General features: G+C 48.3%; 2 protein-coding genes across 2 annotated transcripts; both read left to right on the forward strand.

Moving 5' to 3' along the window:
• The first annotated feature begins 2152 nt into the window (after window positions 1–2152).
• LOC144109633 (uncharacterized) lies at window positions 2153–15618 on the forward strand. The gene is made up of 7 exons (XM_077642452.1): window positions 2153–2528; window positions 5271–5414; window positions 8082–8310; window positions 9677–9827; window positions 10978–11244; window positions 14306–14521; window positions 15589–15618. Exons 1-7 carry the CDS (start codon window positions 2153–2155, stop codon window positions 15616–15618), a joined length of 1413 nt encoding a protein of 470 aa, XP_077498578.1.
• Window positions 15619–16522: 904 nt separating this feature from the next.
• LOC144110463 (uncharacterized) lies at window positions 16523–22205 on the forward strand. Its single transcript, XM_077643372.1, has 3 exons — window positions 16523–16749; window positions 19605–19759; window positions 21903–22205. Exons 1-3 carry the CDS (start codon window positions 16539–16541, stop codon window positions 22080–22082), a joined length of 546 nt encoding a protein of 181 aa, XP_077499498.1. The 5' UTR covers window positions 16523–16538; the 3' UTR covers window positions 22083–22205.
• The last annotated feature ends 297 nt before the right edge of the window (window positions 22206–22502 follow it).

Raw genomic sequence — 22502 nt, forward strand, 5'->3', positions numbered from 1 at the left:
TACTTCACGGACCACAAGGCGGTGTTTGCAGGAATCGATGCGAATCCAGAAGCATAACTTAATAAATGGTTAAAACTGCGAACTGAGTACTTCATCGGAGTAACCGCGAGCAACAAGTTCAGCCAAGAGACAAACAGAAAAATCGTAGTGGAAGCAAGGATACCTACCGCTGCACCATTCGGTTAAATAGGGTTAAGCCACTGTCATTTTTTCCAGCTGTGGATATTTAGGACGACAGTTATCGGCCAAGGAGTGTTTAAGTATAATACTTTGGTTTGGGCTGGCTGGTCTATAGCTGGAATTTATGACTTATGGTGGTTTAACATCCCAAAGCGACACAGGCTATGAGAGACGTCGTAGTGGAAAGCTTCGGGTAGTTTCGACCACCTGTGGTTCTTTAACGTGCACTGACATATCGCACAGTACACGGACCTCTAGAATTTCGCCTCCATCGGAATGCGACCGCCACGGTCAGGATCGAAGCCGCGTCTTTCGGGCCAGCAGCCGAGCGCCATGACTACTGAGCCACCGCGGCGGCCTCCATAGCGGAAACTGATTATGAAGACGGTGCAAATGACCACGGTTGCAAGTGGCACCGGTCCTGTTGTTTCCGTTTGCATATTTTGTCCCTGTCTCATTCGAGCCGTCTTCAGAATCAATTTCAACCACGAGTGTTTGTTGCGGTGATATATCGTCCGGGGCTTGCACCGGACTGAGCGCCGAGGAAGGTAAGGTCACAGCAGTGTAAAAGTGGTTCCATTATTCATCAACGCAATGCGCCTGTTCGCATAGCTCTTCCCGTGAAATAGTTTCTGGTCGACAGCTTTATTGCTGTGCTGAAACATCCGTCATATTCGCCAGATTTGACACTTTGTGCCTTTTATCTTTTTGTCTAAACTCAGATCAGTGCTAAAAACGCTTCTTTTCAGTACGTTCCTGGAGCGAAGAATTGAACGGCATACTGGCTGAAGTAGCTGACAGGAATCTACATCCTTCCAACTTTCAGGAAAAGACTGCATGACTGCTTGAGCGCAAACGGGGGACATATTTAGGAAGACATGCTAGCCTCGGGTTTTACGATGTAGGTGCTGTCGGGGTCAAAAACTCTCCAGGACGCATAACCGGGCCCAAAAGTCCATAGCTCCGTTGTTAGGCAGGTAACAAAGCCAAACTTGCGGAAGTGATAGTGGGACTCGCGCACTCCAATGCGGTGCAGTGAAAGCACCTTTTTCGGCGGAAGGCGTGACCCCCGTGGGCCTAGATCGCTTTTCCCGTGTCCTGCAGAGTTCTGTCCCCAATAGTACGTATAGTTTAGTTACGTTGACATCATCGTTACTCAACAGACATTCCTTGTATAAAGTCCAGACGCTTTCCCTGAGCAGATAGTGTCGACGAAACAGGGTATATTTACTTTTGAAAAAGACAGCCCAAGAAGACAGGACAGTGCAGAGACAACACAGGACGAGCGCTAACTGTCGACTGCAGGCTTATTTGTAATCCACACTCGAGGAAACCAGTGCGCATGTCCAGCCACGCAGCAACAAACGGAAAGATTAGGACGCCGATACAGTTACCATGAAAACATCACATGTACAAAAATTCAGAGCCCCAGACAAAAGGTAACAGCAAACGCACCCTTTGATTTTTAACCTTCAGCATGAAGATTTCTTTTATTTTGAATTGAGGAAACAGAATTCTTTGTGCAAGAGAGCAAGGGAAGGTTGGCTAACAGACTTGTCCCTTCCAGACCACTGTCCTGTCTTTATGCGCTATGTCTTTTTCAAAAGTGATGCACCAACAAGCCCAAAGTTCCACCCTATGAGGGTATATATAATCTGGTTCAACGCGAAGGTAAAACTAAGGGATCCTTCTGAGACCAGCATCGACTGGACGGTCTCCCACGTGGCGCGGCACTACGGCAAAAGGAAGAAGAGGAGGATCACAGCGCTTCGCGTGCTGCTCGAGGCGCGTTCGAGAGCCGCCAGAAAGAGCAGCCATCTTTCCGTTTCCTTCTGGACTGCGCTTCAGGAACACGGCGTCCTTGGCTGCTACGCGGGCTCGAGGCTCCCGGAAACCTGCCCCAAGCGTTCGGTTCAGCGCCTACGCCAGAGTTCTGTGACCACCGCTACACCAGCACTCGCGTGTCGTACACATGGCCGAGGAACCACCGAAGCCGGGTGAGGAGCCAGGGGCGGCTCCTGCTCCTGAAGGGGAGCAGCCGCCGGTGCCTGCTGAAGGTGAGCAGCCACCGGTACCACCCGAAGGGGAGCAACCAGCGGTGCCACCCGAGGGTGAGCAGCCGCCCCCCGGAGAGCAGCCCGCACAGCCGGCGCCCGAGGCGCCCGCACCGGACGGCCAACACAGCTGGATGGTGGCGGCGGCGGTGGCCTGGAACGTCTTCTGCTCCTCGCTGCTGCGTCGAGCCTTGCCGGTGATGTTCTACGCCGTTGGAGACGCGTTCAGCGTAGAAGCCAAGGGATCGGTGGCCTGGATGAACGCCTTCATTTACAGCCTCGCGTACACGCTCAGTAGGTTGAACTCTGCTACAGCCCTTACTAACGCGATAGCGTAAAAGACCCCGCTACGCAGAAAGTCCGGTGTCGGCGTTGTGAGCGATAAATAGGGTGGCTCAGGCAGCCACACCTGGAGAAGCAACTTAGGTGGGCAAGCTAGGTCACGTGAGCTTGTGGGGACTTTACAACCTACCCACCGGACTGTGAGCAAGCTAACCACCCTGACAGGTGGCAGTTCTATTAACGGTTGATCACGAGAGTTTGCTCGGGAAGAGCAACTTGTTCGCCCAAGACCCGCCGATGGCAGCACCTGCCATCGCAGGGCTGTGGCGCATCCCATAGCCGCTGCAGCATTGCGCAATGAGTGGTATGAGGACTCCCAGGGGCATATGAATGTTAAGTTTAGAATGACGATTTCCGCATAAGTGGGCATTAACTCATTAACGCTATCGCGTCATATCCTTGAGGCTGAGCTTGAGTGTCCCCTACAATTTTTTTCGGTACTTTTCCTCGCGGTTGTCCTGTGGTCAGGAGTGCTCAGGTAGGAACTTGGCATGAGTGTAGTTTACAATAACGGAGCTTAAAACTGTAGCGTAAAACACGCAGACGAACCCCTTAGGTTGGACCGCTGTCTATACAGGTGCCCACAAATGTTATCGAAACACTGAAATCACAGGAAAAACCCCTTAATTTCTTCGGTGCCCAGAGTCGCAGCCGTGCATAGAGTTGGTGGTGCGTTGTGCAGTTTCCGCAGGAAAGTTCACAGCACACAATTCAAATTCAGTTTATGACTGCATGCGTTGTGCGCCCAGTAATTAAGTTTTGTTGTAACTGTCGTGTTTATAAACATTTGTCGGCACCAGTACGTGTCCTACCTTTTAGTCAACGTCTAAGCTCCACTACGTTTTTTTTAGGCAGGAACATCGACTGGAATCGACATTTCCGTCGTCAATATTACTTCGCGCTGTTTAGCAGAATAAGCTTCCCTCACCGCCTGCTCGCGTATTTCTTTGCTAAACGCTGTGTGCTTTTAAGTAGGCAACATAGGGGGTTAGTAAATAGATAAGCATGGTGCTAGTAAATAGACTACTTCGCTGCTCAGGCGGTGAGACAAAAGAAACGTGGTGACTAAGCATTCAACGCCGCTGGTCTCGGTACTTCCTTGTCGTAGTTCAGTGTTTACCTCAAGGGATCCCTCTTGCATATCTATTGACGCAAAACAATTCCAAGTATTTTAACGTCAATACATAGGTAGTATCATGGCAGGAAACCGTGGATATAAACTCTGTCGTATGGGTCCCGTTCTCATTTTAGTCGCAAAGAAATCCTTATCTAAAAAGCGCAACTGATGCAACGGTTTTTTCCCCAACTGGACCGGATACCTGTCCACTTAAATGGGTATAGACACCTAATTTTGGTGGTATATTTTCTTCTGTGCAAGGATGCGGAAGACACTAGTATGCATGGATCACCATGTGGTATTCGCCTATGACCGCTAAATAATTTATAATCGATTTCTTTTTGTCATGCGGTTTCGGTTTCATTTCCAACAGCCGAACGATGCGTGTGACATCAAAGTGTGGTTATATGTCACGTGAGGCACGGAAAAACTGTGATATAATCGCTGCTTCATCGTTTTGATTTACTGCAGTGCTGAAGCCCGTCTTCCTTACGAGCCGGAATGACAACGAATTTAGAAGCACCGACTATGTTGCAGTTTTTCATGCTTCGCGTGACCTATAACAACTTATTGACGTCACAGTCATCGCTCTGCTGTTGAAGCCGAAACAGCACGAGAAAAAAATTTGATTATAAATTATTTAGCGGTCGAAGGAGAATACTACGTGTTAATACGTGTATAATAATGTTTTATGGCTCATTACACAGAAGAGAACGCGCACCCAAAAGTTAATTGTCTATAGTCATTTTAATGGTAGCCATGGTTTGCTTGCATGAGAGGCGTGAAGATTGCACTAGTCCCATGCGAAGTCAGTTCATACCAGTGTATGCATAGAGTTTCTTACTATTAACTAGAGGGAAAGCTGGCGTCCCGCCTATGGGAGTTTGCATGGAGCTTCCTCGAGACCACGTCGCCACCTTGGGCGCTCTAAGCATCATGGGGCGAAGAGCTACCAACTGCAGAACCACAACTTTTGGCAAAAAAGTGCAAAAATAAATGACGTCCGATAACCAAGGATGTCCTAATATTCAATATCCTGTCTATAAATTGCAACAAACGAGCAGAAAAGCATGTAAATGAAAAGTTTGCCCAAAATAAGCGATGACTTGCTCTCTTATATTGGCCATGTATTGCCGACCACAAAAACCAATATTTCGTGCTTAACAGGCGCACTTTTAAAAAGAAATATGTTTACAAAAAATGTTGTCGCTAGAACACTTTAAGAGGTTTTTTTTTCATGCCATTTCGGAAAACAAAAACCTTTTATTGGCGTCGCGCGTTGCGTTTTCGCTACTATAGTTTTTGCGCACTACGTTTGCGCCAAAGTCGTCTGCGCGTGGGGCGTGCCATGGACGATCTCAGCAACGCCACTCTGTTTCCGAAAAAAGAAAAAAAATACGACTGTCCCGCACCAAGTAGCTAATCGCCCCGTGATGCTTTGAGCGCCCATGGTGGCTGAGGTACAGCGCCGCCAGCTTTCCCTCTAGTTAATAATAAGGAACTATGAGTGGTATACCGACTAATGCCCATGTCAGTGTGCTGCAGACACGCGCTGATGCCTGCCGTATTGTCTGCAGCGCCTGTGGTCGCGGTGATGTGTCGCACCACACCGCTTCGCACGCTGTCCGTGGCCGGCTCCGCCCTGGTGGGTGTGGGCCAGATTGCCTGCTTCGTCCTGGGCAGCGTTTACCTCATGGTACCCGTGGTGGCACTCTTCTGCGGTGAGCGCCCACGCCGTACTTGTGGTACTTCGGGACGAAATGGAACAGCGACGCACACTTGCGTTCCCTCATGGGGACAGCGCCATGACTTCTGGTTACGCATTCGTCAAGTGCATTCGCGTACTGACTGCTTCCGATAGATTCCTAATCAAAGTAGACCAATAAGCTCCTGAGTAGTTGAATTAAGAGATAAAACGCACCCAGGCTGCAGCAGTGACTCAGTGGTTATGGTGTTGGCTGCTGACCCGAAAGAGGCGGGTTTGATGCCGGCCGCGGCGGTCGCATTTCGATGGAGGCGAAATTGTAGACTTCCGTCTACTGTGCGATGTCAGTGCACGTTAAAGAACCCCAGGCGGACGAAATTTCCGGAGCCCTTCACTACGGCTCTCATAGCCTGAGTGGCTTTGGGTCGTTAAACCCTCATAAACCATGAAGGAAGCACCTAGAGGACACTAGTAAAGGAAAAGTGCAGGCGCCTTCATGTAATCAGACAACAGCCTCAGTGCCAGTGCTGTGCGTAAAAGCCATTGCAGAAAAATTTGCAGAGGATATGTCTTCGGGTGCTCAGTTTACTGCTGGGTCGATGAATCAATAATGGGATCAATGCATTATGTGACCCAGGACAATTGGTCGTGTAACCTTACTGTACAGTGAGATGATTTCATGCAGACAGCGGCCACGGGATGTTTCAAGGGCTGGCGGTTGGAATGGGGATGTTCTGGCTATCTGACGCTGTGAAAAAAAAGAGAAAAAAGGGGCCTAAAGTTGATTCGAACCGCCGTACAGCGGTCAAATTACTATACTAACCCGCGGCGGCACAGTACCCAGTGCGTTGACTGCATGTAAAGATGGTGTTATCTGTCCTGATGAAATGCACACTTTTGCCCCTGTGGTGCTGCCCAGTCACGTGCCTTGCAGAGCCTTATTGCGAGTGTCTCTTCTAGTCTAGCGAACATTTCTCGATTGGGAGACGCCATTTTCTTCACAAGGACGGCTTACAGATTACTGGCATATGGAGATGAAGCTTCTAAGTACCTACCTTAAATAAGGCTTCTATGTCTATCATGGAGATTTATTCGACGATGTATTAGAGCTGCCTAAAATGTAGTCTTGCGGAAGGTCACCGTGGCGCAACAACATTTGGTTTGTGACTCAAAATGTCGAAGTCGTTATCACCCTGAGCGGCGGAGCGGCACGCCGAGACGTGCACATCTTCAGGTGCTCACTCTTTGCGACGGGTATACTCCTTATTAAATTGGTCTATAGACAGTCTGTAGACTTCTTATAGACTCTACTGCCTCCCTATAGATATTTATTTTTGTCTATTAATAATCTATAGGCTGTCTATAGACAAAAGACAACTAAATGTGTATGGTCATAAATCTATAGATTGTCTATAGACTGTCTATAGTATTTCAAATTTCCCATAGACTGTTCTCTAGGGTTCGTGTATAGAGATTCTATGGATTTATAAACAGAAGTATATGGAGAGTCTATAGACTGTCTAAAAAACTTTTGTAAGGGACGGCCGCTGCTCCATCACCGTCGCCATCCTGTGCGGTGGGCTGTGCGCCTTTGCAGAGACGAAGTGACGCGACTAGTGAGAACTATGCCGCCCATACTCCACTCTTACATCATGAGAACGCCTACTCTATGGCTCACACGGGCCAGTCTCTCCGTGTTCACTTGACCGCCCAGGGGATAGTATTGCTGGGAGCTCCCATCCCCCAGACACACTTGGATAGCAGTATCGTGGAAATTGTTAGGAGTTATTTTGGCGCGATGCCGCAGCACTAGTAAAGCCTTTTCTACAGCTACGACAGTAAAAAGGTTGTCATGTTGCTCATACAGCTTTAATCGCCGCCGCGGTGGCACAGTGGTTATGGTGCTCGGCTGCTGACCCGAAAGACGCGGGCTCGATCCCGGCCACGGTGGTCGGATCTCGATGGAGGCGAAATTCTACAGGCCCGTGTGCTGTGCGATGTTAGTGCACGTTAAAAAAAAACCAGGTGGTCGAAATTTCCGGAGCCCTTCACTAAGGCGTCCCTGATAGCCTTAGTTGCTTTGGTACGTTAAACCTCCTAAACCAAGCAGCTTTAATCCTCTTTACGCTAAGTGTTCAGGTTTTTACCTAATATATTTCACCGAAGAATTCACCACTTACGGCCATTAATCCAAGGAGTGAAATATTTGTAGATACCAATTTAATCCGTGTCATATTTTCACAAATAACAATAACAATAATTGGTCTTTGGCGAAAGTAAATGGCGCAGTATCTGTCTCATATATCGGCAGACACCTGAACCACGCCGTAAGGGAAGGGATAAAGGAGGGAGTGAAAGAAGAAAGCAAGAATTATAGGTTCCGTAGTGGAGGGCTTCGGAATAATTTCGACCACTAGGGCATCTTTAACGTGCACTGACATCGCACAGCACACGGGCGCCTTAGCGTTCTGCCTCCATAAAAACGCAGCCGCCACGGTGGGGTTCGTACCCGGGAACTCACGAATGTCACATTATGTGACTTTGTGTGTGTCACGAATGTCACATGCATAAAACATTTTTTTGAGGAATGTACGATTTATTTCGGTACAGTAAGAAACGTGATTCTTTGATAGTCCCATACGTCGTGCCTGAATACGACGCGCTTTGCACGAACCCGCTACAGGACTGGCTGCGGCAGTGTCGATGGCCGTGGCCGAGACTGCGCTGCATCTGCATTTCGTGTCAGAGCGGCACAAGGCCATGAGTCTCTACCATGGGGCCTTCTCGCTGTCGGCTATCGTGTACCCCGCCGTGCTGGTGGGCCTGGTGGAAACCTACGGACTCAATGGCGCCCTGCTCGTCTCCGGCGCCATATCGCTCAACGCCCTGGCTGGCTCCATGCTCATAAACCGGTTAGTCAGTCCTCTGGACAAGTCTCGCATTGTTTGAAGACGAGGGAATACGATGCACAGCCTTTACTCTGTGACTTGCGCCTGCGTCCTTCCTTGGGCGCACCACGGAGTCAGACCAGCCTACACCCTTCTGCCTTCTCTTTGAATGAAACCGTTGTTGAGAAGGTTGCAAAGGCGGCTTGTTCAAATTTGAACAACAGTTCAAGTGGCTGAAAAAAGAAACTTGGTCAAAAGCATTTTTGAGCGGGAAAGTGTTTGGAAACGGAGTTTTTTTTCCATACAATGTAAGATTTCACTATAACAACCAATATATCCGCAGATCACCCGACGGTAGTTTAGCATTTTTTAATAATAATAATTGGTTTTTGGGGAAAGGAAATGGCGCAGTATCTGTCTCATATAACGGCGGACACCTGAACCGCGCCGTAAGGGAAGAGATAAAGGAGGGAATGAAAGAAGAAAGGAAGGAACAGGTGCCGTAGTGGAGGGCTCCGGAATAATTTCGACCACCTGGGGTTTTTTAACGTGCACTGACATCGCACAGCACACAGAATCCGACTGCGGCGGCTGCGTTTTTTTGCATTTTGCCTTTTCACGTTTTTGCTATCGCCATAGGCGTTCCCCGTTGGTTTTCTATTGCAGTATTAACTGTTCGATGCGACCGATGACAACACTTTAAAACAAAGACTTTGCTACATATCAGAATAATGGACCATTCCCTTCAATATTTTCCAATTTTCAAAATTTTTGCCCGACAAAGCTGGACATGAATTGTGGGGACGCTTAAGTCTCCTTAAGAACGCAACGCGTTAGCGGTGGGTTGCGGACGCTCTTCGCACGGATGGAAGGCACAGCGACTAAAGCACAGCGCGAGAAACTGTCAGTTCAACATGCGGCATGTTCGGCTGCGGCGATGTCATAGTGGTTTAATGCAGCGGCCAACGAAGCTGATTTGTTCCCGCCACCATGGTTTCGAATCACGCTTGCGGTCTTGAGGTGTCACTACGCTTGCCCTTCTGGTAACGATTTCGATACTGTCGCAACCTCCCAGTTCCTCCGACGGTGAACAGCTTTCAGAATAGGTGGTGCGGTGTATTGGTCCTTGGTGGTCACGTGACACCCGTGGCGGTCATCACTGTTTGGACAAATCGAGGGGAGTTTCCTGACATCCGGCGGAGGTGTTTTGGTGTGACGACCGTTCTAATGCTCTTAACATTAATAAAGGGGAATGTGCACTGGCCCCTATTTTATTCGCACCCTCTGGGCGCTGTTCGGGGTGACCACCAGTAGGAGTGCGAGGATTGCTGGGCCTCTCATTTGCCGATAAGCGTTCACATTTCACACTTTGGATGCTCGGCGCTCCCAGACCCGTGTGGATGTCCGCCACCGATCCTCTTCCGGCCATCCACGGGCCTACCGACGCAGAGACAGCGGGTGCCGCTGCACAGCCAGCTCCCGGGGGCGAAGGCGAGCCAAAGCCGGACGGCAAGCCTAAGCCGGAGGGCGAGCATAAAGAGGTGGGTCCTTGGCTACAATATGGCTCATCATCATCAGCCTGACTGCGCCCACTGCAGGGCAGATGCCTCTCCCGTGTCTCTCCAATTATCCCTGTCATCTGCCAGCTGTGGCCACCGTATACCCAAAAGTCTCATCCGGCCACCTGGCTTTCTGCCGCCCGCTGCTACGCTTTGCCTTCTCTTGGAATCCACTCCGTCTCCGTTACCGTTAAGGACCAGTGGTTGTCTTGCCTTCGAATTACATTCCCCAGCCCGTTTCTTCCCCTTCATTTCGACCAGGATGTGATTAACCCACGCTTGTTCCCTCACCCGCACTGCCGTCTTCTGGCCTCAGTTTTGCACCTATCATTTTTTTTTCCATTGCTCGCTGTTTTTTCTTCTCGCATTTTTCTTTCCATTGTAGTCCTCAACTTAAGCTTAACCCTTTTGGTTAGCCTCCACATTTCTGCTCCATAGGTCAGTAGCGGTAAGATGCAGCTGTTGTATACTTTTCTCTGGAGCGATACTGGTAAACTACCATTCATGATCTGAGAGAACCTGCCATATGCGCTCCACCTCATTCTTATTCTTATTTCCCTCTCATGATCCGGATCAGCGGCCACTACCCGCCTTAAGTAAACGTATTCCCTTACCGCTTCCAGCACCTTGCTACCATATGTGAACCGCTGTTCCCTAGCGAGGCTGTTAAACATAACTTTGGTTTTCTGCATGTTAATTTTGACCTACCATTCTGCTAGCATTCTTGCTACATCGCGCTAAAATACATGCCGTATCGAGAACGTTTCAAGCAAAGCAGACCCTCCAGTCCACGTAACTCGTCGAAATAGCCAAAATTTGTTGGGCCACAGCGCCGAGGGTAATCGCCTTCTCGAAATTCCAAAAACTGATATGGATATTACTTACGGTGGGCTACACGCCTCTCAATAATTAAGGAGCCTAGCAGTAAATGTTAGAAAGTAAACTATTTAATATTAGTAAACCAGCCTACTAATTAGATCGTCTTAGCTTTGTTCTGATTTTACTTCACCGCTAACAATGCAATGCCGAAAAAAGCGCTCTTCTAACTCAAAAAATCTAATTTTAAAAATTATGTAAAATCCTAGGTGAATTCCTGCACACGTGGTCGCATATTGTATCCTTTCTTGCGCAGCTTTCCATGAGTATGGCCCAACCAGAGGATGCCGGCGCTTTGTCAGGCGTCGCGTCTGTCGCAACGACTGGAGACCCGTCGGGCGCCACTTCCGGCCTCACTTCCGGCGCCGTGTCCGTCGATCCCGGGACGGCCGTCGCCTCGCAAGCCGCCACGGCTCCGGCCGAAGGAGGGGAACAGCCGCCGCCGGCCGAAGGCAACGCTGAACAGCAGCCCGGGGCGCCGGGCGGCGAGAAGGCACCGTCACCAACCGCAGCTGCCCCTGGGGTGAGTCATATCGTGCGCGGGCCTTTCGTCCGGGACGGAGAAGTGATCAAGCATACCCAATTAACAATTCTGGACAAAGGCATTTTTGAACAGAAAAGAGTTTATGAGCAGCCGTTTTTTCATCTCTTGTAAGATTTCACTACGACAATCAATATATCCACATATCTCCCCTCGGCTGGCTTGCATTTTTTTGCTACTGACGTTTTAGAGCGACAAGCTCTACTTCTCCCACGCTGAGCCTGAAGGTCTTCTGGCTCTGAGATTTGCCCTCTAACGGGAGGCGCGCCGCGTGTGCAAAATCGCGCGTGGCAGCTGCCTCGATCCTCGTCTTCTTCGTCGCCACAGCTGCACGCTTGGCAGTCACGTCCGCCGCCGCGCTGGCTGCTGCTCGGCCGCTTGCTGTTGCTCTTGTGGCACGTGATGCATAAGTGATTTGTTCTCTCTGAAGCAATTTTCTCTCACTGAAGTCTTGAAACAACAGAGATGAACCAAAAATGAACCAAAGCTAAACCGTGTATAACCATGCTTGACAGAGGTTTCGCTCTGTATATACTGGCTTAGCTGAGTTTAGCTACAGCCACTTTTGGCTCTCCTCAAAAGCTTTCCGCATTGGTTTCCTATGGTAGTCTTAACTTCTCGATGCTAGCGATGAAACGCTATAAAAGAAAGATTTTACTACATTAGGAAGAATGGACCATTACCTTCAAGATTTCTATACCAGTACCTTAGTTTTCCAATTTTGAAAATTTTTGTCCAAGAAGGTTGGACATGCTCTATCTACCACGACCATCACCTCCCACCCTTCCACCTCCTCAAGAGAAAAAGAAGGGCACAGGTTCAGAAAGCTGCACCAGCGAAACAGACGTCGACTTGGAAGCACACTGGACAATTAATGGACCCCAACTTATCGCATAACCAACATTTCGTGGTAATGAGCACTTTCCAAAACAGGTCACCTTGCCTGACACCAGCGAAACAGATGTGGACTTGGAAACACTGGACAATACATGGACCACAACTTATCGCATAACCAACATTTCGTGGTAATGAGCACTTTCCAAGACAGGTCACCTTGCCTGACGATGCTTGCTTGCTTCTGGCTTCGTTGGAAAAGGCCACTTGTTTAGGACACCGCACATTGCAGCAAAGTGATGATGATGCATTAATTTGCGGTTCGTAAATGTCCTCTATCCTCCTAAGCCTCCTTCCACAATGCTGGTGGAGAATGTTAAAAAAATCACCCATAATTCAACTTCTTTAATTTGAAGATGGCACACACCAAAAAAGAACCTATGTGCCGTCTCTCTGACTTTGGGGCAGCGTGTGGGCTACTATATTTTATAGAGCACAGACTGACGACACCGTTTTTTTTCCGGCCGGCTCCGTAGCAGCGAGGCGCCATGCCAAACAATATTACATAACCACACAAAGCATGCCGTACCGGAGCGCCCAGTTCTCATTGCTTCTGGATAACCTTCACGTTCAGTCCCTGTTTATAGTGCCCGGTCCTACTCAGAACTATAGCCCTTCTGCGTCAATGTGAATCATTTAGTCCCTCATGACTGAGGGAATGACTAAGCCCTGACGCGTGCCTAGAGCTTCAACCTCCTCGAGCAGATAAGGGGTGTAGAAAGAGGCTTGTTCGCAGGCAATTTCCTCCATTCCATTTCCCGATCCCGTCGTTTATTGCTTCTAGATTCCTCGCCCTGTACACGGGCCCAGTACATAATCTTGTCATCAGTATTACCGTACGTTGACCGGGCCAAACACAGCCATGGCGCTCTTTGCCCAGCGGCCCTTGTAACAATGAGAGTTGTCGTCACAGGTCGTGGTAAAATTATCGACAGGATTATCCATAATAAAGCGCTTCATACGAGTTGCACATATGAAATTGTGTGAATACAGGTTACATATGATGTGGATAAGTCCATGGAAATCCACATTTTCCGTGGTATTTTCTTATATTTTGTGCGTTGCTTCAATATGATATGCATGGCGTCATGCGGTGTCTGCATAAATATGGACTTTACATATGAACTCCATATGTTCCATAGGCTTTCCATACAAGCCGTACGGTAACACGGAATTATGAGACTCGTCACATGAAAAGTTTGTCTAGGGACGTCTCAAGCCCAGGTGACCAAAATAGTATTTGTGTAGCACATAACGAGACATTTCACGCGGCGATTGAATAATATGACAACGACCGACATCGTTTGAACCTGCGAAAGTCGCCGTAAAACCATATAATCTAGTCTTAGACAAGATTAGCTGCATGGAGGCAAGGAACACATTTGGGTTCGTGGAGTATATATGAACGGACGGACAGCCCCCAAGTTCTCTCCTGCGTCAATTTGCAGAGTTGGCTGTGAATGACTTTTTCATGTGAACGGGGTCGTCGGTGTAGGACTTTGTCATAGGTGACAGCTGCAGAGCTCACCTGGTGGCCAATAAAAATGTGATTTGGAGGGGCCTGTACCATATAAACGATTGTAAGTGGATAGATGGATCTATACTAAGAGCGTACCCATTACAGAAGGGGGTAGTAGGAGGTGCCACCTGACAGTGTTTTTTTAATTTTAGACATTTCAATGATTTAAAAAGTAATATCTTGTGAAGTATTCCTTTATGAATGTAGGTCGTAATGACTTTTATCTTTAGGCCTCTGTTCTACTTGTAAGCCACCAGTTATATTGTTGTTTACTCATGTTTACCACGGATCTGTTCATATTACCTTCTTATCGCTGAAGACATCCTAACAAAAACTATTTCAGTTATCTCTTTAAGTTTTGCTACACATTGCACGTGAATCATCACCGTGGATATATTTATTTTTACCGCCGCCAGGCACCCACGCAAATTCCCCTTTGTAGGAATGTCATTAGACGCAGCGGGCTTGGTCAGTGCAAGTGTAGGAGAGGGTGCTGTCAGTGGACAAGGAGAAATATGGTGCAACTCTGGGTGTCACTTAACTCCATAGAAAGGGGGAAGAAACACTGAGTGACTTTTGAATTCGGAGATATGCTGTTACTGCATTGCTACGCACACCTGTTTGGCGCAGCCCGCTGAGGGCACCACTGTGGGCACAGTCCTGGCGGTCCACTCTGCCCTCACTTCCCTGTCGGTAACGGCCAGCGTATTGATCTATGACTACGCCTTGGACGGGGACCCCGAGCGAGGTGCGTCGGCTACCGTGTCGCTGGTCTCGTTCGGCTTAGGAGACCTGGCTGGCCGAGTCGGCTACGATGTCCTGCTTACCAGCGGAGAACACCGAAAGGCAAGGGGGCACTTGACATATAGCTCTCTTCTAGAGGCGTATTTTTTTGTGTTCGTGTTTTTATCATTTATTGACGCAACTAGCACGTGCTGCAAAGACACGATCCATGTCAACTCGGGCCTTGCTCGTAATCTTCAAACCTAACGGTTCTTGTTACGTCTCAAGCTCACCTGACACGCAGTACATCTGCTGGCTGTTGGAAAACGGCTCAAGCGTATGCGATATATCACAAGTCGAACTTCCATCAGGTTTGAGTAGTGTCGTTGCTGGCTGGTTGTACATACGATCCTTGGATACCACCCACCGCCTTGCATGGGGGAGCATGGTCACAAGACGCCATTCAGGTTTTCACAAAATGAGCAAAGTGCTGGTATTGTCGAGAAGCTTAAGAATGTATGCCTAAAATATGCCTTTGCCTCTGCTGGAAGCATTCGACAGAATCTCGGTCACAGAACAAAATAATGCTGTACCATCAGCATGCAAGGAGATAAAAGCGGCGCTAACAGCGTTTTGCGCAAAATTGGTGTCGATGTCCCAGCCTCTTGAACCAAGCTGCTGGGCGTCGAGGCGCCCTTTGAGTATTGAAGATACAGTGCTATAAATCAACTACGGACGAAAACAAGAGGGAAAGACGCAAGAAGACGACAGTAAATGAAGCTCGCACATCTACGAACACAAATGACCGCCGAAAAAACAACGAAAAAAGCATTGCTCCTGAAGGCATACTTTAAAAATTTTGAGCATCCAAGAAAGAGTATGGAAATGTTAAAAATGAGTTAAAAGGCTCACACTTAAAACAATAAAGGGTACTAAAGACTTCATAATACTTCTGAAGACATTGTAAGGAAACTGAAAAGCCTAGGAAACGGATATATCATTAAGCTACATTTCAGCAACGGCAAAAAGACCTTATGCCGAGCAAATGCTTAGTTTGCTCGTTTAACTGCGGGAGCGGGGAGAGGTTTGGAGGGGGTGAGTTCTATAATGCGTTAGCACTTGAGCCCACACACACCGATTCTGAAGCCTGCTTGACCTTGAACAACCCACTTTGCCTTCCTGTGTGGAAGGTGGACCGCATAGGTCTCGTGACATTGTGACTTCATCAAAACCTGCCCACCGTGGTAGGCGGCAATTCATTTAATGCCTGGTCGCGAGAGGTTGCTCCGGACGAGCAACCTGAGTCGCACAATACCCACCGGTGGCAGAACGTGCCATCGCAGTGGCACATCGCTTAACCACTGAAACCATTGCACCAGGAGTGGTATGAGGACTGTCAGCGATCTATGAATGAAGTAGAAAATGACCGATTGCGCATATATGGGCATTTACGCTTTGACGCTATCGCCTCATACCCATAAGGCAGAGCTTAGTGCCCCCTCCAGTTTTAGCGCGCGAGCACTAAATACCCTACTCGTCGATGATAATAATAATAATAATAATAATAATAATAATAATAATAATAATAATAATAATAATAATAATAATAATAATAATAATAATAATAATTGGTTTTGTGTAGAGGAAATGGCGCAGTATCTGTCTCATATATCGGCGGACACATGAACCGCGCCGTAAGGGAAGGGATAAAGGAGGGAGTGAAAGAAGAAATGAGGAATGAGGTGCCGTAGTGGAGGGCTCCGGAATAATTTCGACCACCTGGGGATCTCTAACGTGCACTGACATCGCACAGCACACGGGCGCCTTAGCGTTTTTCTTCCATAAAAACGCAGCCGCCGCGGTCGGGTTCGATTTTGCCGATCTTTGTTTGAAGGCTGCTTGACCTTGAAAACCGAGCCTCGAATCGGAACCGAAACCAAAGCGAAAACTGGTGTGTGCGCACGTAACCACGTTAAATCGTCTGTCATTTTTCTATAGTATTATTTATTTAATTTCCACTTTAAGCAGCTATTGATTGCATATTAATATACTGTTTCATCAGTATCAGTATTTATTAACTTCGCCCCAAATTCTATCTGCCGTTCTCCTGGCGCAGGTGATGGCGGTGCAGGCCTTCCTGATGGGCGGCGTGCTGTTCCTTATGGCGCTGGCCAAGGAAGTCTTCCTGCTGGCGCCGGCGGGCTTCGCGCTGGGCTGGCTCACCAGCTCGCTCGACATGCTGCCAGAGCCGCTGCTGCTGCGTTTCTGCGAGCCGGGCACATTGGAGCGCCAGCTACAAGTGTGCCGGGGAGCCTCAGGCATAGCGTGCCTGGTCGGGCCGGTGATAGTCAGTGAGTGCAGCGGTTTAGTGACGTGCAGCCTTTGTCAAAAGTAAGGAACCGAAAGCGTGCGATTCAAAGTCGTCTTGTGAGGTTTTTCTGGCATCCGTGAAAGTCCCAACTATCGGAAAGTCAAGTTGGTTTAGTTGGTTTTGTGTTTGACGAAAGCAAACGACGGAGCATATGTGTCACTTATCTCGGTGGACACCCGAACCGCGCCGTAAGGGAAGGGATGACGGTGGGAGTGAAAGAAGAAAGGAAGAAAGAGGTGCTGTAGTGGAGGGCTTCGGAATAATTTCTACAACCTGGGAATATTTAACGTGCACTGACATCGCACAGCACACGGGCGCCTTTGCGTTTTGCTTCCATCGAAACGAGGCCGCCGCGGTCGGGTTCGAACCTGGATACTCCGGCTCAGTAGACGGGTACCTCGGGCTCAAAGGCTATTCTCGCCTTGATCCCCAGGTGGTCGAAATTATTCCGGAGCCCTCCACTACGGCACCTATTTCTTCCTTTCCTCTTTCACTCCCTCCTTTATCCCTTCCCGTGCGGCACGGTTCAGGTGTCCAACGATATACGTGACAGATACTGCGCCATTTCCTTTCCCAAAAAACCAATTATAATTGAAGAGATTTGGAACACTGGTGGCACCACGGCCAACATTCTTGGAGAAAAATTTTGAATACTCGAAAACTTTAGGGTACTGGTATGGAAATATTGAAGATAAGTGTTCACTCTTCCGATATATAGCAAAATCTTTCTTTTGTAGTGTTCTCATCGCTCGCATCGAGCAGTTGAGACTGGAATAGAAAACTAATGGGAAAGCTTTTGACAATAGAAAAAACCCTAACAGGAAAAAAATGCAAGCCTGCCGACGGGAGATGTGCATATTGATTGTTATAGTGAAAACCTGCAATATGTAAAAAAATTGCGTTCATAAAGTTTTTCCACGGTTCAGTATTGCTTTTGTCCAAAACTGATGGGTATGAAAAGAAGTGTAGAGAGTCGGTAACGGTGATTCATGGTATGAGAGTGTTGTGTGTTGTGTGCCTGTGTGGTGTGCGTTTTTGTCCCTTGTCCCGTTTTGCGCTACACTCACATACCATGAAAACAAGTAACACAGCGTGACCAAGCAGCAAAAGCCTTGTGCCGTATGCTTTTGACGACGGCTGTACATAGCAAACATTGTTACTTGGTGACGTCGAGAAGCAGACAATAAGTACTAATATGATGAGAGCGGTATAGTGATCTGTTTATCCGACCAACTTGAGCGAATGTGGACCTCAGCCGCTCTATTTAAACATGGCGTAGAACCTCCTAGCTAACGGCCGATTACCAACCAAAGGGGTTCAAAGCATTGTAAATCAAACGAGCGGACTCGCGATCATCTGCCGACAGAATTAGCGGGAGACGCTAACACATGCACCTAGATGTTCTTGCCGCATGATGTCCTCAGTTGCCTGTGTGCCATAAAACCCAACACAACACAGCACAAGACATGCACCTAGCGCAGTGAGAGAAATAAAGCCCTGATAAATTAACGAAAAGGAAATTATCAAAACTTCGCGCCAGGAAGCATATGCTTTGCGTACTCTTACATAACGCTCTAAGTGTGAATACGCCTATGTGGAAGTTAAAAGGCAGTAAGCTGTTCTCTGGCGAACCCCGTTTTAGGTGTAGGGTATGCTGCCCCGAGTTCTGGAGTGATTTCAATCACTAATATACAAAATGCATACTCTTGGCAATGGAGGTATATTCCCGCTGCAAAGCATATAGTAACTTGATGCAGTTAGCAATGAGGGGAGGAGGTTTTTAAACGCGGCACCAGAGGTCTTGAGGCTAGCAACTAGAGGAGATTGAAATATCGGTTAACATCTTCGTAACTGCTAGAAATTTTAATGCCTTGAAAGGAGAATTCGTTTCCGCTGCCAACCGTAAGTATTCCGTATCTTTAGTGATGTATATGTACCCCAGGGCTCGGTCAGCATATATGCTCTGCCCTATAAAGGGGGCGCGTTGCAGCTCACTCGCTTTTTACTCCTATGCTGTTTAGAGTGTACTGAAACCTGACTCATGAGCCACTACCTAAATGTTATGCACGTGCAGACGTGAGCAGACTGATCTAAGGCGCTAGTACAGTGTGGTTCGGTATACAAATGAAGCGAAATCTTGACACAGCTTGCCTTGTTAAGGACATATTCATTGGGTTTTTGCGCTTGTCTGGCTATGCGGCTGCGCTCGAGCTCTATGGCGAAATCGAGTACTGGCGTTGAAAATCGCTCTTTTCGCCGAGCCCCACTCGAACTCGTTCTACAAACCTACTGACATCTGTACTCTGGATAGCGCTATGATATGATGGTACGCGTCGTCAGCCATGTTTGGACACACCGCAGTCGTTTAGCGCTTAGGCACCTGTGCTCGGATTCACATGTGACGCTTGCTGCCCTTACAAAAATTTCTTTAGACAGTCTATAGCCTGTTCATAGACTTCTGTCTATAAAGTCTATAGATTCGCTATGAGCAAACCTCAAAAAACAGTCTATAGGCAATACAAATCCTATAGACAGTCTATAGAAAATTTATAGATTCGTGGCCATACTTTTAGTCGACTTTTGTTGATACACTCTACAGACTTTGAATAGACCAAACGAAGCATCTGTCGGAAGGCGACGGAGTCTATAAGAAGTCTATAGACGGTCTACAGGGAAGTTTTGTGAGGGTGGTCCTCTTCGTTAACAAGCATGGGACGTGGAGCGCCGTGGTATAATGTTTTCAGCGCATCTTAATGCGCTTTGTGACACGTGTCATGTCACACCACGGAGGTTCCAGTGCGGCACAAGGCTCCACCCTTCCCTTTATCTGCACAGTGGTGTTCCCCGACACCTACTCAGTCATGTTCATCGTGGCCGGCCTCGCCTCGCTGCTGGCCGGCGCGGTCTGGCTTCCTGGCATCCAGAAAGAAATGGCCGAGGCGGCAGCCAAGAACGCACCCCCGAAACTGGCCGGCGAACCAGGCGCTGAAGTAAGTCATATGTACCTCAGCAGTGGCCAAGTGTTCTGGGCATCCATATCGTAAGCTGGAGGGGTGGGATTCAGTGCCAAGTGTCTTGTTCTTTCCAATGGGTAAAAAGTTGTCCCCTGGCCAGATCGGGTCTGGCATCTTGTCTGGCGTCCCTCACAAAATTTTTTAGGCACTCTATAGACTGCTCATAGACTTTTGTCTATAAGGTCTATAGACTCGCTATATACAAACCATGGAGAATATTCTATAGGCAAAACAAATATTACAGACAGTCTCTAGACAATCTATATATTTATGGCCATATACTTTTAGTACACTATTGTCTATAGACAGTATATAGACCATGAATAGACACAATAAATATCTATAGGAAGGCAATAGAGTCTAAGAACTCTATAGACTGATTATAAACCATTTTTGATAGGGTTGTCTGAGAAGCAATGCTTGGAAAGTGGGTATTTGGCCCAATACCTTTTAAAGCCGCATTTCGTTAGCCGTGGAGCTCTGTGCCTAAGCTGTCCTTGCAACTTTCAATAATCAGTAACCATGTGCATGTCACCATGAGCACATAACTTACACGTGCTGTCGTTATATGTCCCAAAGGAGGCCCCTTACATTGTGCTGAGTCTCGCATCTTATGTGAGATTTGTATTAGGAACTTGTGGGAGCGCTGTACGCAGCGGAAGTACTGCTCACTTCTCTCAGGAAAACTTGATGAATATGTACCACTTGTGTCACTTTCGAATGTTTGTGTGTGTGTGATTTGTGAGCTTGTGTGATCCTTTAATGTTCATCGCTCTCGTTTAATGTGGCATGTTAGGCGCGTAGCCAGGCTAACACCTCCGGCAAAGCAGTCTAGCATAGACACAGGGTGAGACCTCAACAGTGGCAGGTGCATGCGTCTAAGACCAAAGAGAAATCATGTGGACCCTGAACTTCATCCCACGCATCTCGCGGTAGCGCTGCTCGTGAACGCCATTTAAGGACATGTGTGAGATGTAGGCTTCCAGCCGTAAATAATCGCGAGTGACATCTTGAAGGTTCAGGAAAGTTCGCAGAAGAGAAAGCGCATCACGAGTGCGATTATAAAGGGTGTTTCACCTAAGACTTTACATACGTATTTAAAGAGGCTTTTAGAGTTAAACAGCGATTTTTTCTGTACAGCATTGCCAGTGGTGCAGAACATGAGAATACAGCTAAGACATGCTAACTAGCAGGCTGGTTAACTAATATTGAATAGTTAACATTTTATTACTTTTAGTCTCCTTAATTATTGAGAAGCGTGTGGCCCAACAAATTTTGGCTGCATCGCGATAAAATGCATGCGCTTTTGACAAGTTTGCATGCAAAGCAACCTCTAAAGTGCACGTAACTCGTAGAAGTAGCCTAAATTTTTTGGGAAAAAAGCCGAGCACGGTGGCAACCGCCACCACCCTATTCCAAACGGGACACTCTAAACTTCCATCCATCAATCCGTTAGCGAGGAGGGTTGTAAGAGGGAAACTGAGGAACTTGCTCAGTTGAATAGCAAAGTCAGTCTTTCGCCGTTTCTTCATCTTCGTCCCACTTGACACGGCGCATGCGCACAGCTGTGGCAGCTCGGTTTCGCCGGCGCGCCGCGCCGCCGGCAGCAGCAGCTGTTCCGCACTACCTGGCTGGTCCCGTGACCAATCAGGTGACGAACCACGTGATCAGTCACGGCGCCGCGCCGCCGGCAGCTGCTCCACACCACGTGACCAACCACACTGAAGGCTCGAAGTGCTACCGTAGTGTAGCTATTGCTACAAAAGCGTGCGCAAAGGCGCGTCGGGGGGAGAAGGGGAGCGGAAAGGAAGCACAGGGCGGGTGATTTCAGTGTGACAATATTTGCGCGTGTCAACGCACAGGGGCGCTCCTAGCTCACTGCACAAGGTTACCATGGTTACAGGTTACTACTGGGCGCTAAGGGGGCGTCGTTCACATCACAGAACCTCCCCTGAAGAACCAGAGTTGGAAGTGAGGTGTGCTTCCTGAAATGCTGCTATTAAAGCGTTGCACTCCCCGTATTAGAAGTGGTTACGGCGGAATTTCCCGTAATGACCTGGCATAAGTAAGCGTAGTTGAAATTTAGGCCAGTTTTATTGAAGCTACGCCTTATACGCAGACTGCCCTTGGTGAGGCTGGTGAAGGAGGTGCTGTAGCTGGCGAGCTTGGGGCAGCGGGCGAACCGGGAGTGGCCCCGGTTGAAGGTGCTGAACCAGGAACGGCTGAACCAGGTGCACCGGCCGCTGGCGAATTGGCAGCGGCCGACCCAGCCGCAGCAGCGCCGTCTGCGCCAGCGTAAAACCACGAGTCCAGTGGCCTGGTCACGGCGGATGCCGAATACTTTTGTTTTTATCGTCGTTTCTTCGCTGCGCGCGTTTGTAGGTCCGCGCATTGAAGCTTGTAAATAGAAAAACGCGGTTACTTTGCTGTGGCATCGGATGTTCTATGGGGACACGTTTCCTTGCCTTTTGCACTCAAATGGGAGGCTTGACATCCGCTGGCGCGGAAGGTGCAGGAAAACGCTATTTAAAGCAAGGAAACAAAAGATCTACACCCATGCGGCCGCCAAGAATGGCAGACAGTAGGCTCGTAAAACATCCGAAGCTCTCGTCGAGCCAAAGCGCTATAACTCCCTTGGATGTCCCGGGGACGTTTTTGGTTGTCCACAGAACGTCTAAGGGAGTTTCGATGGCCTTTGGGCAGTTATGTTCGAATGTAG

This window comes from Amblyomma americanum, chromosome 11 (assembly GCF_052857255.1).
Source record: "Amblyomma americanum isolate KBUSLIRL-KWMA chromosome 11, ASM5285725v1, whole genome shotgun sequence".
NCBI classification, from domain to species: Eukaryota; Metazoa; Arthropoda; class Arachnida; order Ixodida; family Ixodidae; genus Amblyomma; species Amblyomma americanum.

Excerpts from the sequence above, each read along its gene's own strand:
- LOC144110463 (XM_077643372.1), top strand. The coding sequence starts at position 16,539 with ATGGGCGGCGTGCTGTTCCTTATGGCGCTGGCCAAGGAAGTCTTCCTG. Across the intron at positions 16,750-19,604 it reads GGTCGGGCCGGTGATAGTCA|TGGTGTTCCCCGACACCTAC; the intron begins GTGAGTGCAGCG and ends TTATCTGCACAG. Across the intron at positions 19,760-21,902 it reads CCGGCGAACCAGGCGCTGAA|ACTGCCCTTGGTGAGGCTGG; the intron begins GTAAGTCATATG and ends CCTTATACGCAG.
- LOC144109633 (XM_077642452.1), top strand. The coding sequence starts at position 2,153 with ATGGCCGAGGAACCACCGAAGCCGGGTGAGGAGCCAGGGGCGGCTCCT. Across the intron at positions 2,529-5,270 it reads CAGCCTCGCGTACACGCTCA|CGCCTGTGGTCGCGGTGATG; the intron begins GTAGGTTGAACT and ends TATTGTCTGCAG. Across the intron at positions 8,311-9,676 it reads GGCTCCATGCTCATAAACCG|ACCCGTGTGGATGTCCGCCA; the intron begins GTTAGTCAGTCC and ends CGGCGCTCCCAG.